The sequence below is a fragment of the Mugil cephalus genome, chromosome 4 (assembly GCF_022458985.1).
Source record: "Mugil cephalus isolate CIBA_MC_2020 chromosome 4, CIBA_Mcephalus_1.1, whole genome shotgun sequence".
Lineage (NCBI taxonomy): Eukaryota > Metazoa > Chordata > Actinopteri > Mugiliformes > Mugilidae > Mugil > Mugil cephalus.
In genome coordinates this window covers 30296016-30318457 of record NC_061773.1, presented here as the reverse complement: position 1 = coordinate 30318457, position 22442 = coordinate 30296016, and the positions used below count along the sequence as shown (strand labels likewise).

Genomic DNA, 22442 nt, shown 5'->3' with positions numbered 1-22442 from the left:
GGAGACGTTCAGGACGCACGGAGGGACGGACCAGAAGCAGCAAATACACAACAAACGAAGCCAAGCCTCCACCTGGGAAGGAGAAGAGCCGGCTGTCCACAGTCCGAGCGATGGACTGCAGCTTGACCACGTCCATGGACTGTCCGATGTGCACGGTGGACGGCATGCTGCCCAGAGTCCCGCGCACAAACTCAGCCACTTCCTGCACCGTGAACATCTGCAGCAGCTCGTCGAAGATCGCCGGGAACGAGTTGAGCAGGGCGGCCTGAGGACGAGGAGAGGAGGAGGAAGGTTTACGGAGGAGGGGAAAGACGCTCGGTGGGAAGGTTAAAAACGAGAGAGAACAGCTCTGTGAGAAAAGAACAGATCTCAGGGAGAAGACGAATCCCAAAACGCAGCCTGAGTAATAAGCACCAACAAGAATCATCCATGAGGCTGGAAATCTAGAAAACATACACTCACTATTTTAAAAACGCATTTGAGTTTAAAATTCACACAGGAATGAAAAGCTTTGTGTGTTTTATGGTGTAGGACGGGTCACACACAGAGAAGGTCTCACTACATTAAGAATTACTACCTCACCTGTTTTCATCTCTGAAGTATGAAGGAGAAACTGTTTCCTTTTATGAAATATGGATCAAATAACTGATGGAGAAGGAGAGGAACTAGATAAGCTTTACTTCCTCACACTCAGTTTCCATTATACACCACGTTTTTTCTGTTTTTCATCTGAACAGGAGGGTTGGTTTTTAAAAACAGAGCCGCAGCATCCTACATTTCAGCTGCTCGCTGCTCGTTACAGATAAAGACGTTAAGGAAGAAAAGGCAGAAAACCTGAGAGAAGTATTAATACAGGACGAGGGGGGGCGTCCTGTTTCCTCTGGGTTCTTGAAGGTGTTTGACTCTTTGGCTCTAAATGAATGTTGGGGCTGTTACCAGAATCATTAATAAGCTGCCGTGTCCCATTCACACACATTAAAATGAGCGACAGCCTCTACTTCTAGTTGTGTGAGTTTTACAGCTGCACAACCCGACAGACGCTGCAAATAAAAACCTAAAACTCACCAGCAGACGTTTAGAAATGAAGAGTGGGAGGAAACGTCTTCAGGAAAACTGAACATGTGTCTTAATTTCAGCTCAGTTTCCAGATTTACCAACAACCGAAAAACTTGACAGACACACTGTCTTAGTTTTGCTGAATCTTTGTAAACCTCTGATCCACGTCAGACGCTGTATCTCAGTAAAAACTAAAACGCTTCCTTCACAGATGAAGTTGCTTGACTGTAGGAGAAAAACCTGAGTCAGTTTATGAGATAAGTGACAGTGGTTTGTTGAGCTTTGTGTCTGGTTTCACTATGACATGCAAAAAAAAGAAGAAGAAACACACTGCAAAAACTGAATCCTGTTAAATGAATTCGTTTTAGATCATTTGACTCTTTAAGTGTCTCCTTCACAACTTCTCTTCATAAACTCTTAGAACTTGTAAATGATTCAAGCATCTTCTCCTTTTCATCTGTGAACAAACAGAACTTATTGTTCTCTGTCAGTCAGAGATGAACTCAGGTCCAGATCAATGACACAACCGACTTCAAAGTCTCAGCTGTTGCTACTGACTAAACTCTTCTGGTCTCATTTTCCTCAGATCTCCTTGGTTTTAGTTTGGAGGAATCTGGGGAGGTTTAAGGATCCTATTAGCAGATGATTCTGATTCATTTAACTCATTTTAAATCTTTCATTTCTTGTTTTCTCATTTAGTTTTTGCAGTGTAGGTGCAGGAGAACAGTGTGTACTTGTGCGTTAGTGACAACATGCATCCTCTCAGGTGTGTAAACAGCAGGTGAGTTCGGACACTCTGGGCTTCACACAACGAAGCGGGTGTTGATCTTCTGGACTTCTACTTACTGACAGAGGAGACGGCCGCAGAGCGTTGGAGCTCCAGGCCTGAGTGCAGCCCGGACCCTGTCCTGGGGCGGGGGGCTGGGTTTGGCCCAGGACAGGGGCTAGTGCTAAGGGAGCGGCCGGCCCGGCGCCGGGGCCCGGGGCTTGATTTGGGCCCGGACAAGGCTGGGAGCCCTGTGGGTGTGGAGGAGGCCCGGGGGGAATTACAGGGAGTCAAATGAAGGAGCAAGAAAATTGGGGGAGATTGAAAGAGAAGGTGAGGGAAGGATTCAAGGAAAGGTCCGAGGCACAAGTGGAAAGAGGTACATGAAGATGAGGTTAAGTCAGATTATACTAACTATGAGGAGGAACTACAAGTTTAATAAATAATCACAAGGACGGCACAAAGCAGCAGAGACATTTCAGCTGTGCAGAAACAAGTGAAGCAGCTTCAACCCTCTAACCATCCTCTGGTAGACAGGAACTTTCAAAAGAGACCAGCATCATGCATGAACAACATTCAGTTACTTTGGCTACGTCCTAAACAGGCTGGGATGATAATACATAAGACACCACGTCTCCTCACCTGGGTGAAGATGAGGGTCTCGGAGTTGCGACTGTCCAGGCTGAGGACGAAGCGGATGGACTGGAAAAGTTCCTGGATGCTGGTGCGAAACTGCTCCTCCTCCATCCCACACGTGGCCCGAGAGTAGAGGATCCGAGACTGGACGATAAACTTGAACAGATACTCCAGAGCCTGTGTGTGTTTGTGTGATAAGACAGAAACACAAAGACACGAAGACAAAATAAATCCACACGTCATCATTAAGGGCCGTGTTTAGATATATTCAACCCTCTGACATTAGTTTAATCTGCTGCCACTAAGTCACTAAGAATAATTAAAATATAAAATTAAAACGTCCACTTTCAAAAAAAATGAGGATGCACGAGGGTTAATATTTATGCAGAATTTCACAGGATGAATCAGGAAACATCAGGAAATAAACAGTGAACAGTGTGTTTGTATTTGGTGTCTATACAACAACTGGATAAAAAACTCAGTGAAGAGATGAAGACAGCGTCAGGATCTTCTGACTGTGGAGAGGAAGTCGACCAGGGGAAGGTTACAGAGATACTTGTCGTCCTTAAAGAGCAGATAGTGTGTGTGCGTCTCCTAAACCGATGGGACGTCATAAGCATCGTGTTTCATTGTTGTTGCTGTTGTGTTGATCAGACTCTCACCCTCATGGCTTCCTGTATGTGGTCCTGTCTCACCACCTCAGCAGACCGGTCCATGTACCACTTCAGACAGCGGATCAGCTCCCTGAAACACACAGCAGCCGTCAACGCTGCATTTAAATCACTTCAATCATGACTTTAAGCGCTTATATGGCAGAGTTTACAGCAGTTAGTCTGAGTTTACAGCAGTTAGTCTCAGTTTACAGCAGTTAGTCTGAGTTTACAGTTAGTCTGAGTTTACAGCAGTCAGTCTGAGTTTACAGCAGTCAGTCTGAGTTTACAGCAGTTAATCTGAGTTTACAGCAGTTAGTCTGAGTTTACAGCAGTTAATCTGAGTTTACAGCAGTTAATCTGAGTTTACAGTTAGTCAGAGTTTACAGCAGTTAGTGTGGGTTTACAGCAGTTAGTCTGTGTTTACAGCAGTTAGTCTGAGTTTACAGTAGTTAGTCTGAGTTTACAGTCAGTCTGAGTTTACAGAAGTTAGTCTGAGTTTACAGCAGTTAGTGTGTGTTTACAGCAGTTAATCTGAGTTTACAGCAGTTAATCTGAGTTTACAGCAGTTAGTCTCAGTTTACAGCAGTTAATCTGAGTTTACAGCAGTTAATCTGAGTTTACAGTTAGTCAGAGTTTACAGCAGTTAGTGTGGGTTTACAGCAGTTAGTCTGTGTTTACAGCAGTTAGTCTGACTTTACAGTAGTTAGTCTGAGTTTACAGCAGTCAGTCTGAGTTTGCAGCAGTTAATCTGAGTTTACAGCAGTTAATCTGTGTTTACCGTTAGTCTGAGTTTACAGCAGTTAGTCTGAGTTTACAGCAGTTAGTCTGAGTTTACAGTTAGTCTGAGTGTACAGCAGTTAGTCTGAGTGTACAGCAGTTAGTCTGAGTTTACAGCAGTCAGTCTGAGTTAACAGTTAGTCTGAGTTTACAGCAGTTAGTCTGAGTTTACAGCAGTTAATCTGCGTTTACAGCAGTTAGTCTGAGTTTACCGCAGTAAGTCTGAGTTTACAGCAGTCAGTCTGTGTTTACAGCAGTTAGTCTGAGTTTACAGCAGTTAGTCTGAGTTTACAGCAGTCAGTCTGAGTTTACAGCAGTCAGTCTGAGTTAACAGTTAGTCTGAGTTTACAGCAGTCAGTCTGAGTTTACAGCAGTTAGTCTGAATTTACAGCAGTTAGTCTGAGTTTACAGTCAGTCTGAGTTTACAGCAGTTAGTCTGAGTTTACAGTTAGTCTGAGTTTACAGCAGTCAGTCTGAGTTTACAGCAGTTAGTCTGAATTTACAGCAGTTAGTCTGAGTTTACAGTCAGTCTGAGTTTACAGCAGTTAGTCTGAGTTTACAGTTAGTCTGAGTGTACAGCAGTTAGTCTGAGTGTACAGCAGTTAGTCTGAGTTTACAGCAGTCAGTCTGAGTTAACAGTTAGTCTGAGTTTACAGCAGTTAGTCTGAGTTTACAGCAGTTAATCTGCGTTTACAGCAGTTAGTCTGAGTTTACCGCAGTTAGTCTGAGTTTACAGCAGTCAGTCTGTGTTTACAGCAGTTAGTCTGAGTTTACAGCAGTTAGTCTGAGTTTACAGCAGTCAGTCTGAGTTTATAGCAGTCAGTCTGAGTTAACAGTTAGTCTGAGTTTACAGCAGTTAGTCTGAATTTACAGCATTTAGTCTGAGTTTACAGTCAGTCTGAGTTTACAGCAGTTAGTCTGAGTTTACAGTTAGTCTGAGTTTACAGCAGTCAGTCTGAGTTTACAGCAGTTAGTCTGAATTTACAGCAGTTAGTCTGAGTTTACAGTCAGTCTGAGTTTACAGCAGTTAGTCTGAGTTTACGGCAATTAGTCTGAGTTTACAGCAGTCAGTCTGAGTTTACAGTTAGTCTGAGTTTACAGCAGTTAGTCTGAGTTTACAGTTAGTCTGAGTTTACAGCAGTTAGTCTGAGTTTACAGCAGTTAATCTGAGTTCTTTGAGGAATCAGACCTGAAACTATGAAGCTTCAGGTGTTTATCAGTGAACTGTAGATGTAGTGAGGCTGTGCACTGAGATGTGAGGGTAGAAACACTCACTTGTAGGCCAACGCTCCAGCAAAGTGCTTCTGAATGTACGTGTCCATCACGGGCCTGAAGTGGTAGTACTTACTGTCCCTGAGGAGGTTTATAATGAACACCTGGCCGAGAGAAGACAGAGGGACTGGATTAATCAGAGCCAGGTCCTGAATGTGATAACGTCCCAGGAGGGTTTCATTTATTATCTGTTCATTATCAACAGTGCAGCACATACTCACCAGAGACTGGAACACCAACGGGCCGTATTTGTCTGTGTTGTCATCCAGGATGGAGAATAAAGTGTCCAGAATATCCTGGAGAAACTGAGAGGGAGACACGACGCTTCATCACATGACCTGTGACACCAGCTGCTTCAGAGGAAACCTCCCATGATTCAAACATTACAAACAGGACACGACAGGACGTCACTGCACCACATCCATAAACGCTTCGACTGAGTCAAACATGGAAATAAACATTCACAGTCATAGTCAATAATATGCTAAATAAATCCTCTAACAATTTATAATTTAATTTACACTCTGAAAAAAAAAGTTTTAAATCCGGCCCCTCTTCCTTAAATCTGTTTGCTGGTTCTCTCACATTCACATTTACAGTCTTCAGCTGTTTCCACTTTTCATTAGTTCAAGAGCAGAAATGATTCCTCCTCAAATATTATTACTTCCTGTTCTGACCGTGTCAGTCAGTCATTGTGTATGTGCTGCTATGAAACCAACCTGTACCTCTTATATACCACACTATTTATGCTGCATGCACCTACTGCACATCTGGTCTGATGAGAAACTGCATTTAGTTGCTCCGGACCTGCACATGTAGAATGACAGGTTTGATCTAATCTAATCTAATCTAATCTAATCTGATCTAATCTAATCTAATCTAATCTGTGCCAGTCATTATGTTTGTGCTCATGAGGAAGTTATATCTGACCCCAGAAACGTGTTTTTTTGTCTGAGAAGAAAAAAAAACACACATTTCTGAGTTATAACTTCCTCAGGTTGAGAGATTAAATTAATCTTTTTCAGCCTTATTTTTTCTGTAAACTCAATGTGAGGAAATGGTAAAGTTAACACAGTATGACAGAATGACGTTTCCCTCTAAAACTCACCTTCACTATCTCCTCCCCGCTGACGTGTCGAAGACGTCCCAGGATGTCCATGACTCGGTCCGGGTGGGCCTTCCACTTCAGGAGGGCCAGGAGGTCCACTAGAGGACAAACAGGAGAAAGAAGAGTTTACAGGATTAGAAAATACACTTTTCATTTAATTTCTTTTCAATAAACAATGAAAACCTCCATCTTGACTCAGAGCCTGAACAGTTTGACAACCACTGAAGGTCTTATGACCCACAATAACACCTTAGGATTTCAGTCAGTGGTTACACTTCCTCTTCTAGTCAGACTTCACTCATGTCATCCTGGGAAAGTGTGTGTGAGTGTGTGTGTGTGTGTGTGTGTGTGTGTGTGTGTGTGTGTGTGTTCTTGTAGCTATCTTTCTGAGAACCAGTTTAAGTTTTATACCATCAGATTGATGACATTTTGGCCGGTCCTCATTTTTTTGGCTGTTTTGAAGGTTAAAACTCAGTTTTAGGGTAAAGGTTACAATTAGGTTAACTCAACACTGAGGTGCATTCAGTGAGCACAACTTAAAATATATTCTGATTAGACTGTTAGACTTAGGAATTAAAGTTAAAGAAGGGGCAGGATTTATTTATTCCTGCTTCCTTCTCAACAAATGGTCTGAATGTTTTTGGTTCATAATGTTTAAGTTTGAAAAGCTCTAATTAAATAAAAAGGTAACACTTTGCATGAGTGGAATGAAAGGAAAATAAATAGGAATAAGTTAAGTGAGAATAATTAAGGGTAGTTTGCAGTCGTTCAGTAACTGGAAGGTTGTGTGAAGCTATAGAAAGACGATGCATTATTGTTTTAACACAACTTAATAAGCTTGTAGAGGAGAAGGCATCATGCTGGTTGCACTAAAGTAGTTGAGTTGCCCTAAAGTCCTGTGGCTTCTACTCAGCACTATCTGAACTGAAACAACTTAAAAATATCCTTGGAAACTGCTGAGGTAGCACATCATTTCTTTTATTGTGCACCAGGTGTTTTTAGGTGCTGTACAAGCTAAGTTTGATTTGACCGATTAGTCCCATCACCCTTCAGCTCTACCCGACGCTGCGTCGGCCTCCAGCCGGTTCCCAGCGGATCAGTGGATCAGCGGGTCAGCGGGTCAGCGGCGTACCGTTCTGGGTGAGCTTGGTGGAGGAGAGCTGGGTGCAGATCCAGAAGGTCTCCTTGGTGCTGCGCTGGAAGATGAGGCTGGAGGGGATGCTGGGACAGCTGTTAAAGTCCTCCTTACAGCAGGGCAGGCCCAGGTAGAGGGCGTGGTTACTGAAGGTGGTGTTCTCATCACACTGAGGCCAGGAGGAAGAGGAGGAAGAGGAGGAAGAGGAATCATCACAGATTCAAACAGCTGATTTTAAAGCAAACCACAGAGAGTCAGAATCAAATAGCTCATGAACGTTTTTGCTGCTTCATCCATCGAGGGCCCGACCGTAGACACAGACCAGGAGGTAAACTCTGTATCTGACCTTGTAGACGTAAAGCTCGTGGCTCTCATCAGAAAGAGTGGTTCCATCCTCCCTCATCAGAGGAGTGAAGGCAAATCCAAACAGCTTTTTCTCTCCTTTGTCCTTGGCTGTGGAACGAGAGAAAGGAGGAAGAAGAAGTGACACAGACCCGCCCGGTCTAACACGACTCATTAAAGCTGCATGAAGCTTTACTCTTCTCTGCGTAAGGAGAACAGGTAGAGTCTAAGCAAACAGTGACGGTGGAGGACTCACTGGAGCAGTGTCTGAACTCAAAGCGGAGGTGGGAGCCTCTGAAGCGGTCGATGGGAATCGGCAGCTTGATCACCTCCCCCCACCGAGGGCTGTTGTTGTGGTAGAGAACGAAGGAGCGATGCTCCGGTACGTTGGCCTCGCCCGAACCCAAACTGATGCAGTCCTGCAGACAGAGACCAGACCAGACATGTTCCAGATAAAACTAACCTGTCACGTAGTATTAAAGATCGACCAGACGTTGGCTGATTTGTGCTCTCAATTGTTCTGTACCAATATTTAGAGTCGAGTGAGACCCCACACCCCAAAAAAAAGATAAGGATAAAGCTATGAAGGTCAATAAAGAGACTTCATTCTATCCATCGTCTCTCCTTTTGGACTGAACCGACCTGCAGACTCCAGTCGATGCCACCTCCCCTTGAAAGAGGCAAATCTGTTAATTACAGACTGTAGAGAGAAGCATTCTGAGGGAAATGTGACTAGAGACACGAGGTCGATTTGAAAAGCTGCTCTGGACACTGACGTCAAAGTTTGCTTGGTCTCAGTCCCTCAAGTGCAATAACACACGTCCTCATGTGCAATAGTACGATGTCACTTTTAATTTTATCCACGCTTCATTTGTCGTACTTTATCCGCTGCTTTATATTTTTTACATATCCACAGGCCTGTCACTGCACATGATATTCTGTTTTTATCCCACTGGTTCTCTTGCTCTTTATTTTTATGCACTGCTCTCGGGCCCCTTGGGGATAAATAAACTTTTTCTGACTCAGTAGCTCAGTTGCACATAACCAGGAGTTGTGTTTTTTTTAACTATACTTCTGTGGATTGGCTGAAGAATCGATGGTTGGTGAACATCTGTTTACATGTCTGTCTCATATTTATTGCAAATGTGCCTTTAGGATATATTTATATAATGTATGTGTTTCTGTGTTTTAATAACGCGGTAAAGTCCCACGGTTTTGCATCTGTGTCCACCTGATTCATGGCCAGAAGTCAAACATTCGTTTAGTTTCTGTCTCTCTTGAGGGAAGCAGAGAAAAGTTGCTGAGTTGTGCATTTAAAAGATAAAACTCTGACACTTCCTCAGCTCCGCTCAAGAGAGAAGGACAGAAAGTGAATGAATGTTTGACTTCAGGCCATGAATCAGGTGGACACAGATGCAAAGGACCCTGATGCTAACGTTAGCATTAGCGTTAGTCATCAGAGTTGGTAGTGAATGTTGATGCTGAGTAAAGACAGAGCAGAGTGACGTTACTGTAAAACATGTTTTAAAGGGTTTAAACGGTGACTAAGCTTCACGCTGTATTTATGTCATGATGCATTCATTTCATTTAATCATGGAATGATTATGAATTGATGACAGATGTCTGGACATACAGCTGCTATTTTTCATTTATTTTTTCTATTTACCGTCGCTGATCATCGCTCTGCCTGACTAACATCTCACCCGCGTCCCAGCGGATTAATAAACACTGATCACGAGGGGATTTGTATTTACTGCTGCTGGTTAGTTTTCACCTGGACGGGGGCGTGGCCTTTAGCATCCTGAGTGAAGGATGCTAAAGCTAAAGTAAACCCAGAGTCATCGTGTGAAGAAGAAGAAACAGTAAAAGCCGTGGCTCCCACCTTCAGGACCTCCCCGTCGGCGTACAGCACGTAGATGGTCACCTCGATGTTCTTCTGAACGCTCTTCCCTCCTCTCTCAAACTCCCCTCGCTCCAGAGTCAGATACAGGTCGTTACGGACATCGCCTGGAACCGGCAGCACAAAACGATGGAACATTAATACTTATCTAGACTGGAAACAATCACAACATGTTCTCTATTAAACATTAAAGACACACGTTTGTTTTCAGAAAAACCTGCCTCCACCTGAACTCAGACTCCTGCGAAAAATATTATCATTAATAATAAAGGTTAATAAATAAATAAAATACATCCTCTCTCTGTTATTTTACCTAAAATAAACCTTCATAAAGTTCATTTTATATAAACTAGTCTACATGTCAGATTTTTTGTGTGTTGACAGCTGAAATACTCATCTTTGTGTATCCGGGTCACCCCCCCTTTAATAAATGAATAACCCACCAGGCATGATGACGTCTGGGAAGCCCAGTTTACGGGTGATGGCGACTCCTCTGCTGAAAATGAGAGGGTTTTCCCTGCGGACCTGGTCCATGTCGCCCCTCAGCAGCTGGAGAGAGATGATCAGACCTGAGGAGGAGGAGGAGGAGGAGGAGGAGGAGGAGGAGGAGAAAGGCTCGTCAGTCTTTTAACCACCACGAGCCTCATGATTAAAACCAGTTTTCCTCTCTGTGGCGGAGTTGCTCTCTGATATCAGCCTGGAGTGACTCCTTTAGTGTTGGAGGTTTTTATTCCGGTCGTCCTGGTGCGTCATCATTTAAATAATGGCGCCGTTTTCTGGAAAGTTCTGGAAAGAAACTTGCGTTTGTTCAGCCACTGTGAACAGACTGAACATGACGCGTCACGTGTCGTCCACAGGACGTCTGACACATACACATCAGAGACTGTCCCAGAGGATGAGACCGGGTCAAACTGGACCAGAGACCAGAGCAGGGCTGCACCATGTTTATTCTACCTGGTGTGTAGCACTCGTACCACCGAGCTGAACCAGCTGCTCAGAATGCAGCTACGTCTCTGGGGAGACGAACGTCTGACAATTTACACATTTAAAGTACACATGAGAAGTGAGGGGAGGAGCTTAGATTATTTATCTCATCTGGGGAGAGGAACGTCTGGAGCTCCTTACTCAGCGGATGGTAGACGAGTGAATGAAGACGTCACAATAAGTGACATGAACATGTACCAATGAATAAATGGGAGACACATTTATTCACTGTGGGTCCGGTCCTACCGTAGTTGGTGCTGGGGGCCGTGTATTTGGTGCTGGACTTGCGGATGATGTTCTCGTGGATCTGGTACCACTCGTTCTCATTGTTACACCTGGAGAACAGGAACGATTTTATGAGATTTAGATTTGTGATGTGGTGCAGGAGGTTATGACTCTGATGAAGGACATTAAACTCCATTTAAATTCTTCTTAAAGCAGCACAGAGGTCTTTGTATCGTGTCTTACTGTATTAGTTTCCTCTGTTGTTCTCTATCTTATGTTGGAGTCGATATATCGATATAACGTATCATTATTAAGCTTATTGTATCGTTTCATAGAGAGACTCGACTTTAGAGATTGTAATTCCAGTAGAAATAGGAGAAATAAACAATGTCCAATAAACGATAAACTCTTAACAGACTGAATTAAATATATAAATATTAGAGTGACTGAGACCGATGCTCCTTCCCTTCAGGAAGCATCAGTCACCGATGTCTCACTCTACTTTCCTGCTGCTTGTCTCAGGGTCAGAGCTGGAGGCAACATTTAAACATTTAACCTGTGGATGTCCGGCTGTTTCAGAGCTGCTCTTTTATTTTATCTAATTTCTTCTTAGATAAATCTGGACTAATAATTGAAAAATTGAGACATTTAAATTGGACATGAAGCCTAGGACTATGTCCTTTAAATGCAGTTTAACCTTCATTCTAGTCCGAACTGAATGCGAGCGATGAACATGATTCATGGTCTTTGTCTCTTTTGAAAGACAAGACTCTGAAGTTTCTATCACAGAGTCAGATTTAAAAACAAGTGGTTTTGTTCTGGAGGAATCAAAGTTGGAACACAGATAAAAACAACATATTGCATCATGCAGCATTCACCGAGCTCTGAACGGGTTCAAAAAGGGTTAAAAATAAAAATGACTGTTTGAGATCAGATAAAGTTAAACGTCTGTTATATTCGTAGATGTTGGTCCGTTATGTGTGAGTGAAGCCACTTACGTGTAGACTTTCAGGACAAAGTCCTTCTCCTCTTTGAGCTCGGAGATGGTCTGCAGCACGTCGCTCATGGCCAGGACAGCGCAGCCGTACGGTCGGCGGTACTGGACGTGAGGAGGACCCTTCTTACTGTCATTCAGCAGCATGCGGCCTGAAACAGGGGAAACCATAGCTTTATGACCACCTCCTGGACTCCTCTAGACCTCTGAAGGGGATCCGTGTCTGGATCTGGATCCAAGGTCCTTTAAGTCCTGCAGGTTGAGAGTTTGTCCAGGACGTCCCACAGACACAGACTGAGATCTGGTTGAATCTGGAGAACATCACCATGAACTCCAACCATTCCTGAAGCAGGAAGAGGAAGGAAGGAAGGAAGGAAGGAAGGAAGGAAGGAAGGAAGGAAGGAAGGATTCCCTCACTCCCTAAGTAGGTTTCTCTGTATAGTGAAGTTCAGACGTCTCATCGCTTGATGACGTCACTGTTGTCGCATCATTACGTGGTCGTCCCATTATAATTTACACATTATTATAAAATGATGATTTTGTAAACAAATGTGTGATGTTCGTGAAATAAAAAAAGTTTTGTATTTTCGTGACGGAACTTGAAAATGTGTCTCCTGCTGGTTAAACTCAAAACACATAATAAACGTCTTTCACCATTGAGTTTTTTACTCTTTGAGCCGTGAGATGTTTCCTGACAGGATTCTGAACCTTAATGAAGAAACCGGCTTAATTTAAATTCAGAGCAGAGAAAACTGAGCTGTTCCTGCTACACATGAAAGACGTCATCAAACTATACGTGGTGTTGGACGATGTCTGGTTCTTCTCAAAGTCAAATTCTTCCACTTGAACATTTTTCTTGCTTCAACTTTGAGGACAAATCGTTCAACGTGCTGCCTGATACAGTGTATCTACTACTCAGTGGTCATAATGATATGGCTGATGGCTGGTGTGTATATACGCTCCCATCTTACACATCTCACATGTAAATAAATTACCTGTTCGAATCACTTGTGACACAATGTAGAGATCTCTCTTCATGTCTTTGTTGCTCAGGTCCTGCAGAGACAGAGAGACAATAAACAAACAAACAAACAAACAAATAAATAAATGAATGAATGAATGAATGAATGAATGAACAGTCACCACAGTCAGAGAAGAGAAGACACAGAAATGAACTAAATCTGAAACTATAAATCTTAGCGTGGTTACAAAATGTCTAAACACTGTTTGTTTCTGATTAAAAAAAAGTCTGACACAGAATAATCTGGATTTAGATAATTATTAAAACTGAAAGATTTGATTGTACGGATAATTCACATTGACATCAAACAAACACACGACTGCTACAGTCAGAAATACTCAGATATACAGATATGGTGGAATTTCAAACAGCACAGATTATGTTTAGGACAAGAAATGAATTACTACGTGGAAATAATAAAGAATAATATTCCCTGTGCTATGGAGAAGTTTGCTGCCTCCCACTCCCTTTTAGGAGAAAGTGATCATTACTGGAGGATTTCTGCTGTGTAACCTTCTCTTGTTTTTTACTTGTTATGTTCTTTTACATCAGTTTTCTCCTTATCATCGTTAATTCTCTGACTCAGCAGCAGGGGGCGCTGAGTCCTAACTTTTAAGAACTCCTCCTGCATGCTAAGCATTTCTAATGCTGCGTGTTTGTTACCGTGAAGAGGGCACACAGCCGGTCCACCTTCTCCGGGTTCTTCGGGCCTCCGTTCTTGTTCAGCCTCACCATGAACCTCTCACTGAAAAACACAAGCAGAGCAGCAGGCGTCTTTAATTCCAGCAGAACGGTGGAAGGTCTCAGAGAGGACATCTTCGTGAACCAGACTAGCTGCTGAGTTTGTGGCTTCAGGAAATAAAAAGTGCAGATATTCCTGCGTTAAAGTTCCAGGGGTTGAGGAAGTAGCAGCGTTTCACCCCAGGCAGGATGCCCCGACTTCATCCTCCCGACTTCATCCTCCCGACTTCATCCTCCTCAGGGCGTTTGTGGATGAGGAAGCTTTCTCTCAGATTTCTTCATCTGCTGGTGTCAGCATCTCTTATCTTTAAGGGAAATGTGACTAAGCTTCAGTTCAGCTCATTGTGTGTTTGACATTAATACAGTTTAAGCCTCTCACGCTTTAATTCGAGGAAAAGACGGAGCAGAAACGAATGCGTGCACACATTAAACATCACCTGTGTTTGAGGAGGATGCATCTGAATGACGAACATGTAACTGGATCCTGGAGCAACACACAGATATTGGACAACATCCACCCAGTGAACTGGCCCTGAGTGTAATTCACAGCTACAGATGGAGTTCTGAGAGAGATGTGAGTAGATTGTGGACGTCTCATGAAGACGGCAGATAAGGAAGCGTCGCTCTCATCTCTGACGGATTAGTCTGAAGCCTCCTTCTGTGTCTGTTTATCGACTACACTACGACGCCGCGCACACGATTGGGTTTGTTGAGCTCATCCGGGATGAGGCTGCAGCCTTTTGTTGCTGACTGACTGTGTTTGCCATAACATTATGACCACCGTCCTAATATTGTGCCAAAAGTTTCCCAGCAGAACAAGGTTGAATTAACACAACATGGTTTAAAAGTTATTAAAGTCTCCCGTCGGTGGTCATAATGTTGTGGCTGACACAGATGAATTGAATTGTATCCTCCTATGGGTTGTGACTGCAGTCTGGGTTAGTTGGAGGTGAATAAAGTGCATGTCTCTCTGCACCAGGAAGTAGTTTAATAACCACCAGTTTGTCTTCCTGGTTTCTGTTCTAATATATCAAAGGGCCGGAGGTTCTGGTCCGTTTTAAATGCTTTTTAAAACTAAGCTCTAGTAAACACTTACTCTTTGTTTTATTGTTATTAATGTAGTTCTGCTCCGTGTCCGACTCTTTAAATGAACCGGTTTATTCTAATCCCCCAGAGACACAAAACAAACACACACAACCAAAGAGAATAAATATAATTTCTCCCCAAACAGCAGCAGAGTGTGACTCAGTCTATGTGGGTGAAGTCAGCTGGTTGTGTTGGTTGTGTGGGGCCAGTCCTCCTCCTCCCTGATGGTGCAGATGATGGATCAGTATCAGCACTGAGGACCATTAATCCTCAATGCTTCACTGTTGCTTTACTGTGACTCTCTCCAGCCCTTCGCTCAACAAACTGACACATATTCCACATGTTGCCTCATCAGTCCAGATGTTTCTGAGCCCAGTTCCTATGTTTTGGTTCATAGTTGAGTCTCTTGGTCTCGTTTCCACTTGTGTCCAGACGTCTCCAGACAGTAGATGATGGACCTGGGTCCACTGGTTTCTGACTGTTCTGAGCTGATGATCGTGAACATCTTCAGATTCCCAAGGGAAACAATCGTGATGTGTTTTTCATCTACGATCCGCAACATTTCTTTGTGTTTTTTCTGTCATGGTTCTTTGATTTGTGAAGGTTTTGAGTTTTTTGTTAAGTTTCTTGATCGTTTACTGGTTTGTCCCCATGTCCTGATCGAGCTGATTCGTCTCACCTGTTTCTTGTCCTCCCTCAGTCCTCTTGTGCATGCATCGTCCTGTCCACATCGTCCCGTCTCCGTGGTTTTGTTCCTGATTTTCAGACCGTGCCAGGTTTTCTTGGTTCTCGTGTTTTTGTTTGACTCTTGGATTATCCTGCCTTCTGCAGCTCCTTCTGTTTCATTTCTTAAACATTTGTACTTGGAGGCCTCATCGCCTTCCTTTGTCCTGCACTTGGGCTCCCCCCCCCCCCCCCCCCCCCCCCCCCCCCCTCTACATACGCGACATTTTCAAAAGAGCTTGAACAGCACATCTGGAACCACCAGTCTGCTTTGTAATATTTGTCTGGCAGAGACTTTGTGCTGATGCAGTAGAACAACCTGGTGCCTCATTGTTTGTATTTTTTGAAAGAATTCTTAGTTTGCACAAACTTACAGACATATTTGTGTATTGTTGTGCCTCTGGGTGGCAGCAACATAACAGACTAAGTCACAGGGCTGAGTCTATATGGGGGGGGGTTAACCTCGCGTTAAGCCTCCATCGGTACGAAAGAGGCCAGATAAACGCTGCAGCCAGAAAATGCCGCGCTCCATGAACAGAGCTCAGCGCTGATGTCCTGGGTGGCAAAGCCTCACACGGTGACTCCGCACAGACGAGGCAACGACAAGTGCACGAGGCGATCGGTTCCACTCCACCGCCGTCCATCCTGGGAATAAAACCACGTCTGCAGCTGAGCCTCACAGCGAGGACAGCGCTCAACCTTCATTAATCTGCTCCACACCGACATGTAATCACACGTCACAGCCTCCGTCCAGAGAAGAGAGAGTAAAACAAACCTCAGACGTCTTTTTAATATGTAATTATCTGGTGGAGCAGCTCCATGATTTCTCCCTTCATGTATCTGACCTTTATTGGTCCACGTCTTCCTTCACAGTATAGGAAGTTAAAGTGTATGGAAGCCCTAAGCGGTCACACATTCACTCACATCCCATTACAACGAGTTAATTTCCTCTGTTTTCTGGAGATGTCAGGTTATTTTATTCAAGAGAGACCTGCCATGCTGACTGATTCACTTAATACGAAGATAGAGAAAGAAATAGAAAAATACTTTATTCATCCCATGGCAGGAATCCGAGAGTCCAGTAGTTTATACACAAACATACACAGATATCAACACAACAAAATCAACTTAAGTAAGAGCATCAGTGCAAATGGAAGACTGGTCATATATATAAGACTGTAATAAACATGCACGTCTGTGCAAAAGAGCAAAAAAGAAGTGTCTGAGTAGTGGTGGCTCCAAACTATGTTCAGTTAACTGGGCCTTTTTATATTTTTACAATTTTTACAAGTGAACATTTAAACATTTAAACACAAACTCTCAGTCCTGCAGCGTCCTGTAGTAATAATCTCATAGATCTACTGTAACAATAATCTAGAAAAATGTTACACAAACACTGACTTCTCTGCGTCGTATTGTGCTCAGGCTTTAACTCCAGGAGCTGGTGCTGCTTTGATTTGGTGACGAAAGGATGAGACGCTGTCAGGCTTCGGGGAGAACAGAGTCCTGAGAGTCAAACCTTGTGTTATCTTTTTGGAGCAGAACTCAGAGGAAAAGTCTTTACTACAGATTAAAGAACAAAGCTGAGTCCTGTTGGAGCAGAATCCAGGTCGACAACGAGAGGGGACTGATCAGATTTATTTAGAATACAGTCGCCCTTCCTAGCCTCCTAGCTAGTAGTAGCACTTCCTAGCCTCCTAGCCAATAGTACTTCTTCCTAGCCTCCTAGCCAATAGTACTTCTTCCTAGCCTCCTAGCTAATAGTAGCACTTCCTAGCCTCCGAGCTAGTAGTAGCACTTCCTAGCCTCCTAGCCAATAGTACTTCTTCCTAGCCTCCTAGCTAATAGTAGCACTTCCTAGCCTCCTAGCTAATAGTAGCAGTTCCTAGCCTCCTAGCCAATAGTACTTCTTCCTAGCCTCTCAGCTAATAGTAGCTAGCCTCCTAGCTAATAGTACTTTTTCCTAGCCTCCTAGCTAATAGTAGCTCTCCCTAGCTTCCCAGCTAATAGTAGTTAGCCTCCTAGCTAATAGTAGCTCTTCCTAATCAAAACCCTGACCTCCGTCCCAACGCTGAGTTTAAAGACACACGCAGAATCTGACTCTCAAACTCTGCAGTTTCAGTTGCACAAATAATCCTTAGAGGCGGAGCTGATCTGAGTCTCAGTGAAGGAAGTTTTCTTTTTTTCTGAAAGTGTGTCCTGACTTCGTCTCCTCTCCATTAAAGTCAAATGTCATCTGAGTATCTCTGAGGAGCGGCTCCGGGTTTTAGCCAGAACGCTGAGTCAGACTAGACACCCAGCACAGGCTGCCAAGGTCAAGTGGATGTGGGAGCGCTCGTTGTTTCCTGCCATCACACCGTCATTAACGATTCTTAATCTGCATGACTGCATAATTGATGGGCATGCATCAGGGTGGCGAGGGGCGAGGGGGTCATGTATTATTTACAGAGGTTATTAAAGGATCATCCTTGTGCTTCTGCAGCATAATGCAAAAAAAAGATTTCAAACCCTTTTTTTTGCCAGGTTTGCTGTGTAACGCTATCCTTTAATGAGACAACATATTTACCTTTTCATACAAAAGTATGTTTTTTCTAGTTTGTGTTCCTGCTGCACTCTGAGCTCTGCACTGACATTTCATTTTGATGTAAATCTGAATGACAAATAAAGTGTCTAAGACAAAGTTCAATAACTGTGTCATTAGATTTACAATCTGCACACACACTGATTAGTTCTCTACATTTCTGTGACTAGATTTTTTTAAATTTATTTTTTTTGGGCTGCATTAGTAAAACATCACAGAGACGAGATGCTACAAGACTCCATCAACCCTCTCTCTGTATTCACGATGTCGCAGATGGAAACGAGAAATCATGTATTCTGCATAAAGTGTTCCCTCTTCAGTTACCGGCATTAAAACAAGGGGGAACGTTAGAGAAGTGCAAACACAACCTGACTCAGGGGGGAAACTTTGGACAGAATTCAGGTTTTAGTTGAGTTTTTAATATCAGTTTCTTCTCCGGGGGAGAGTCACAGAATATGAGAAAAGAGCATCCTGTTGTTTCTTTTCCTTCAGTGAGTCTGAGGCACCAAACCCACATTAAAGAACCATGAAGGTCGACTGTGACGCCAAAATGTTGCACTTGAACGCACCACAAAGTACCATTAGCTTGTGGCTGTTTTTCCTTCACACTTCACTCTCTGTCCATTTGCTCACTGTGTTCAACATGCATCAAACAAACAGAGTTTATTACCCCGTAAACAACACGTTACACCGATCAGCCACAACATTATGACCACTGACAGGAGACGTGAATCACATTTAAACCGTCTTGTCACAGTTCAGCGTTCTGCTGGGAAACCTCTGGACCTGGTATTCATTCATTCATTCATGCGGATGTTACTTAGACATGTAGCACCCACTTAGACCAGACCAGCCATAACATTATGGCCAATGGCTGCTTCCAGGAAGTCATGGTCTCAATAGCCGCATTTCCAAAATAGAAGCGATATTTCTGAAATTTCAATAGATGCTCTTTGTACGTGTTTCCACTGAAAGGTGTTTTGCTTCTGGTGATATCTGATAATTCATTTTGAGGAGGATGGACTTTAAATGAACAGGTCACATGACCCTCTGCATCGTCTCCAGGGAAATGACACAAAAGTGTTTCCATTGCTCTTCTGTGATGAACTTTAATATAAATGTGTCTGGGAAAAAAAACACCTCACGAGAGTATGAAAGTGTTTTAATTTAGATATTTAAGAGTTTTTTTTCCATTACCAGTTTATTATTAAGATATTCAGGTTTTGTGCATTTCTAGGAGGAATGGAAACACAGCAAATCAGAAGCTCGGCCACGAAGCCTTTAAAGTCAGACACTGAAGGACAAAGATCAACTCCTGCTGCAGAATAAAATCACAAAACGAAACCGTTAACCGAGAACCTATGATAATGAATGTACCAGCCTCCATCAGCTGATGTCTCTGACACCATTAACAGGAAAAAACATTCACAGTCATATCACACGGTGTCGGAGGGAGGATCACAGACCTGAGAACCAGACCATATCTACGCTGAGACCTAACGAGACGATTAGAGAGGAGCAGCCAATCACACAAGAGGAAGCCACGAGGTAAGGAACCCTTTCAAAATAAAACAAGAACTCAACCCGAAAAGGTCCAAAGGTCAGACCCTGATTTAAAACATCTGTGTCCTGGATTCACATCTTGTCTTTTCATTCTGTGGCATCAAGAACATGACGACAAACTGACAAACGCCACAACAACTCCTTCACTCCTGAGACCCGAGCTTTTATTTTTTAAGTCTTGTATAGACAAGTTTCAACGATAAAAATAACAATAAAATACAGATTACTCAATCACACTACCATGTTTTTAACACCAACTAGTGTATTGACCCTTTGCTACCACTAGATGGCAGATAATAGCGTCCACGCATGAGGACAACAGGTCTGAATGAAGCTGAATTAGAAGCTGCCACAAACCTAAAGTCCCCATACGAGGACACAGGGTCTGAGGAGGTTAAAGGTGAAGCCAAAGCACATGGAGCTCCCCCTGGTGGCTGTCTGCAGTATAGGTCACACAAGCTCCGCCCTCTCCGCGCTCTGAGTCATTCGCTGTCCTACCTGATGGTCTTGGCCTCTCTCAGGTCGTACAGAGAGAAGAAGATGTCCGTGTCCTCTCCGATGCTGTTGTAGGTGAAGCTCTTCAGGTTGACCAGTAGGTGGTGTGGTACCGGAACTCGACAAGGCTCCCCGTGTCGCTGCCGGGTACCGTCGCCCTGGAAATGCAACAATGATAGGCAGAAAAAATAAATTAAGATTTTAAAGAGGACTTGAAACAAACAGAACAGACACCAACATATAGTATATGTCTACATATTTTACACAGGATACCGAAAAAAAAAAACGTCAAAATCAACCACTTCAAAGAAAATCTGATTTTTAGATGTATTTATGAAACGTTTTAGGGTTCCACCATCTTTATTTTTCCTCATTCCCTGTTTTATTGGGAGGTGGTAACCTCCAGGTCAGAGCGATGAAGCCCATGTGGAAGTGCAGTTCATCGAGTGGCCACTAGAGGTTCAAAAATCCCCATAGACGCCCATGTTAAAAAGACCAACTTTACAGCATTATTAAACATGTTTACAGCCTGGTGCAAAAAACAGTTTTAGTCTCAATAGTTTATTTCACTATTCGTGACAACTGTACCGTAAATATAAACTTTTATTAAAGTTTAAAATTCTACATGATTAAGGCCGTTCTCGCTGCTTTAGCTCCGCCCCAGCATGACCCCCATGTCCATATTTGGAGTATCCGAGTAAAGCTCATCCAACATGGTGACCGCAGGCTCCGCCCACTTTGGGACTAAACTAAACTAATCAGTGTTTTAGGTTAAAATGGTCAGATTTCTCTTGTAAAACGCTTTTTTCTTTTGTTGCTGATGAAAATAAGGGAGCGGGTTCTTCACAGTAATTTCAGCCTCTTACAGCTTGTTTGCGATGTTACTTTATTTTATGTGATTTTATGAATCACCTTTCATTTCCTGTTGCTTCCTCCAGCCTTCCTGCTACACATCCTAACAACTCCCTGTTCAACGTCAAATAACCAAATAATTATTCCCTATTAAACAGTAAAAGGAAATAAAAATGTTAGCGTTAGCACAAATAATAATAAAATACTGTAAGAGATAAAGTAAAGCTGCAGCAGCGTCAGGACGAAGCTTTAACGACGTAGTAACGCTTCTTATTATCACACTCATTAAACGTTCCACTCAGACGGACGTTCCTCTGCTAAAATAAGAGTTAATGAGAACTCAACGAATGAATGAATGAATGAATGAATGAATGAATGAATGAATGAATGAATGAATGGAAGCTGTTACCTGAGTGGTGCTCTGCTGAACGCTGTGTCTGCTGGACAGATGCTGGAGAGACAACACACACAGAAAACATCAGATCAGACATTTCTTTTCTGATTCTTTTCCTTGTTTCCACTAATTTCTGTTTCCTTAATCTCCTTCACTCTGTGTCACTGAAACATCACAATCAAGTCTAAGAACACAGCTGGAATAAAGGGTTTTCTGTCTAAACAAACACAGAAAAACTAGTTCACGCTTTCATTTTCAACCAGATACATTAATATTTGCCTTAACAAAAAAGTTCAGGCAGCGACACGACTTCCTGTGACTCAGAGGGCGGTTTTAATCTAATCTTACTGCTGGTCTACAAAGTGTTTCCAGAACTAGAACCAGACAAAGTGAAGCAGCGTTTAGTTTTCATGCTCCTCACTTAAAATCAGCTCATTTAAACCAGGGCTGAAACTTTTTTTTCTAATCATTCTAAATGCATTAATAGCTTCATTTTACCTATTTATCTTACAGGGTGATTTTCCTTTTGTTTTTTAAATGCTTTTAATTTCTTACGTATTTATTTCTTATTTTTATTCTGAACTCTCTCTGAACTGCCTTGTGTGTGAACAGTGTTTCTCTTCATCCAGTTTCTCTCCTTTTTCATTTCCTCTTTTTACTCTACAAATCTTCCTTATTTCTCCTTTTACTTCCTCTCTTAGTTTCCTCTTCTTTCTAACCTCACGTCTTCTCTTTCCTCTCCTTCCTGTTTCTTCTCCTCATTTTCTCTTCTTTCCTAAACTTTCCTCCCTTCTTGTCCTCGCGTCCTTTCCTCCTCTCTTTCTTTCCTCTCGTTCATTTTTTCCTCTAAATTCATGCCTGATGAACATGAATCCTTCTTCATCTGTTTGTTTCCACTCGTCTCCATGCTCTCTTCCCTGCCTCCATCCTTCCATCTAAAAACTTTATCCCTCTCTCTTTCCTCCTTCTTTCTCTCATCCCGTCTCCAGATCCGTCTCTAGGCAACAGAGGAGGAGGAGGAGGGGAATCTCCACGGCTACGGGGTCTGACTGGAGCAGCTCGACTATTTAAAGCAGGACTGATGTAAGACCAAGAGAAAAACCTCGTCCTCCATTAGAACATTTTACATCATTCACAT

General features: G+C 43.0%; 1 protein-coding gene across 1 annotated transcript in view; it reads right to left on the bottom strand.

The window, feature by feature from the left end:
• Positions 1–22442, bottom strand: part of LOC125006495 (dedicator of cytokinesis protein 3-like) — a 148339-nt gene that overhangs the window by 21087 nt on the left and 104810 nt on the right. The window contains 18 exon segments of the mRNA XM_047582554.1: positions 73–265; positions 1903–2073; positions 2465–2635; positions 3121–3202; positions 5164–5264; positions 5382–5465; positions 6269–6366; positions 7401–7572; positions 7750–7856; positions 8002–8164; positions 9628–9752; positions 10089–10214; positions 10876–10964; positions 11853–12000; positions 12844–12904; positions 13533–13614; positions 20062–20216; positions 21320–21361. Coding sequence (XP_047438510.1) covers positions 73–265; positions 1903–2073; positions 2465–2635; positions 3121–3202; positions 5164–5264; positions 5382–5465; positions 6269–6366; positions 7401–7572; positions 7750–7856; positions 8002–8164; positions 9628–9752; positions 10089–10214; positions 10876–10964; positions 11853–12000; positions 12844–12904; positions 13533–13614; positions 20062–20216; positions 21320–21361 — 2170 coding nt within the window.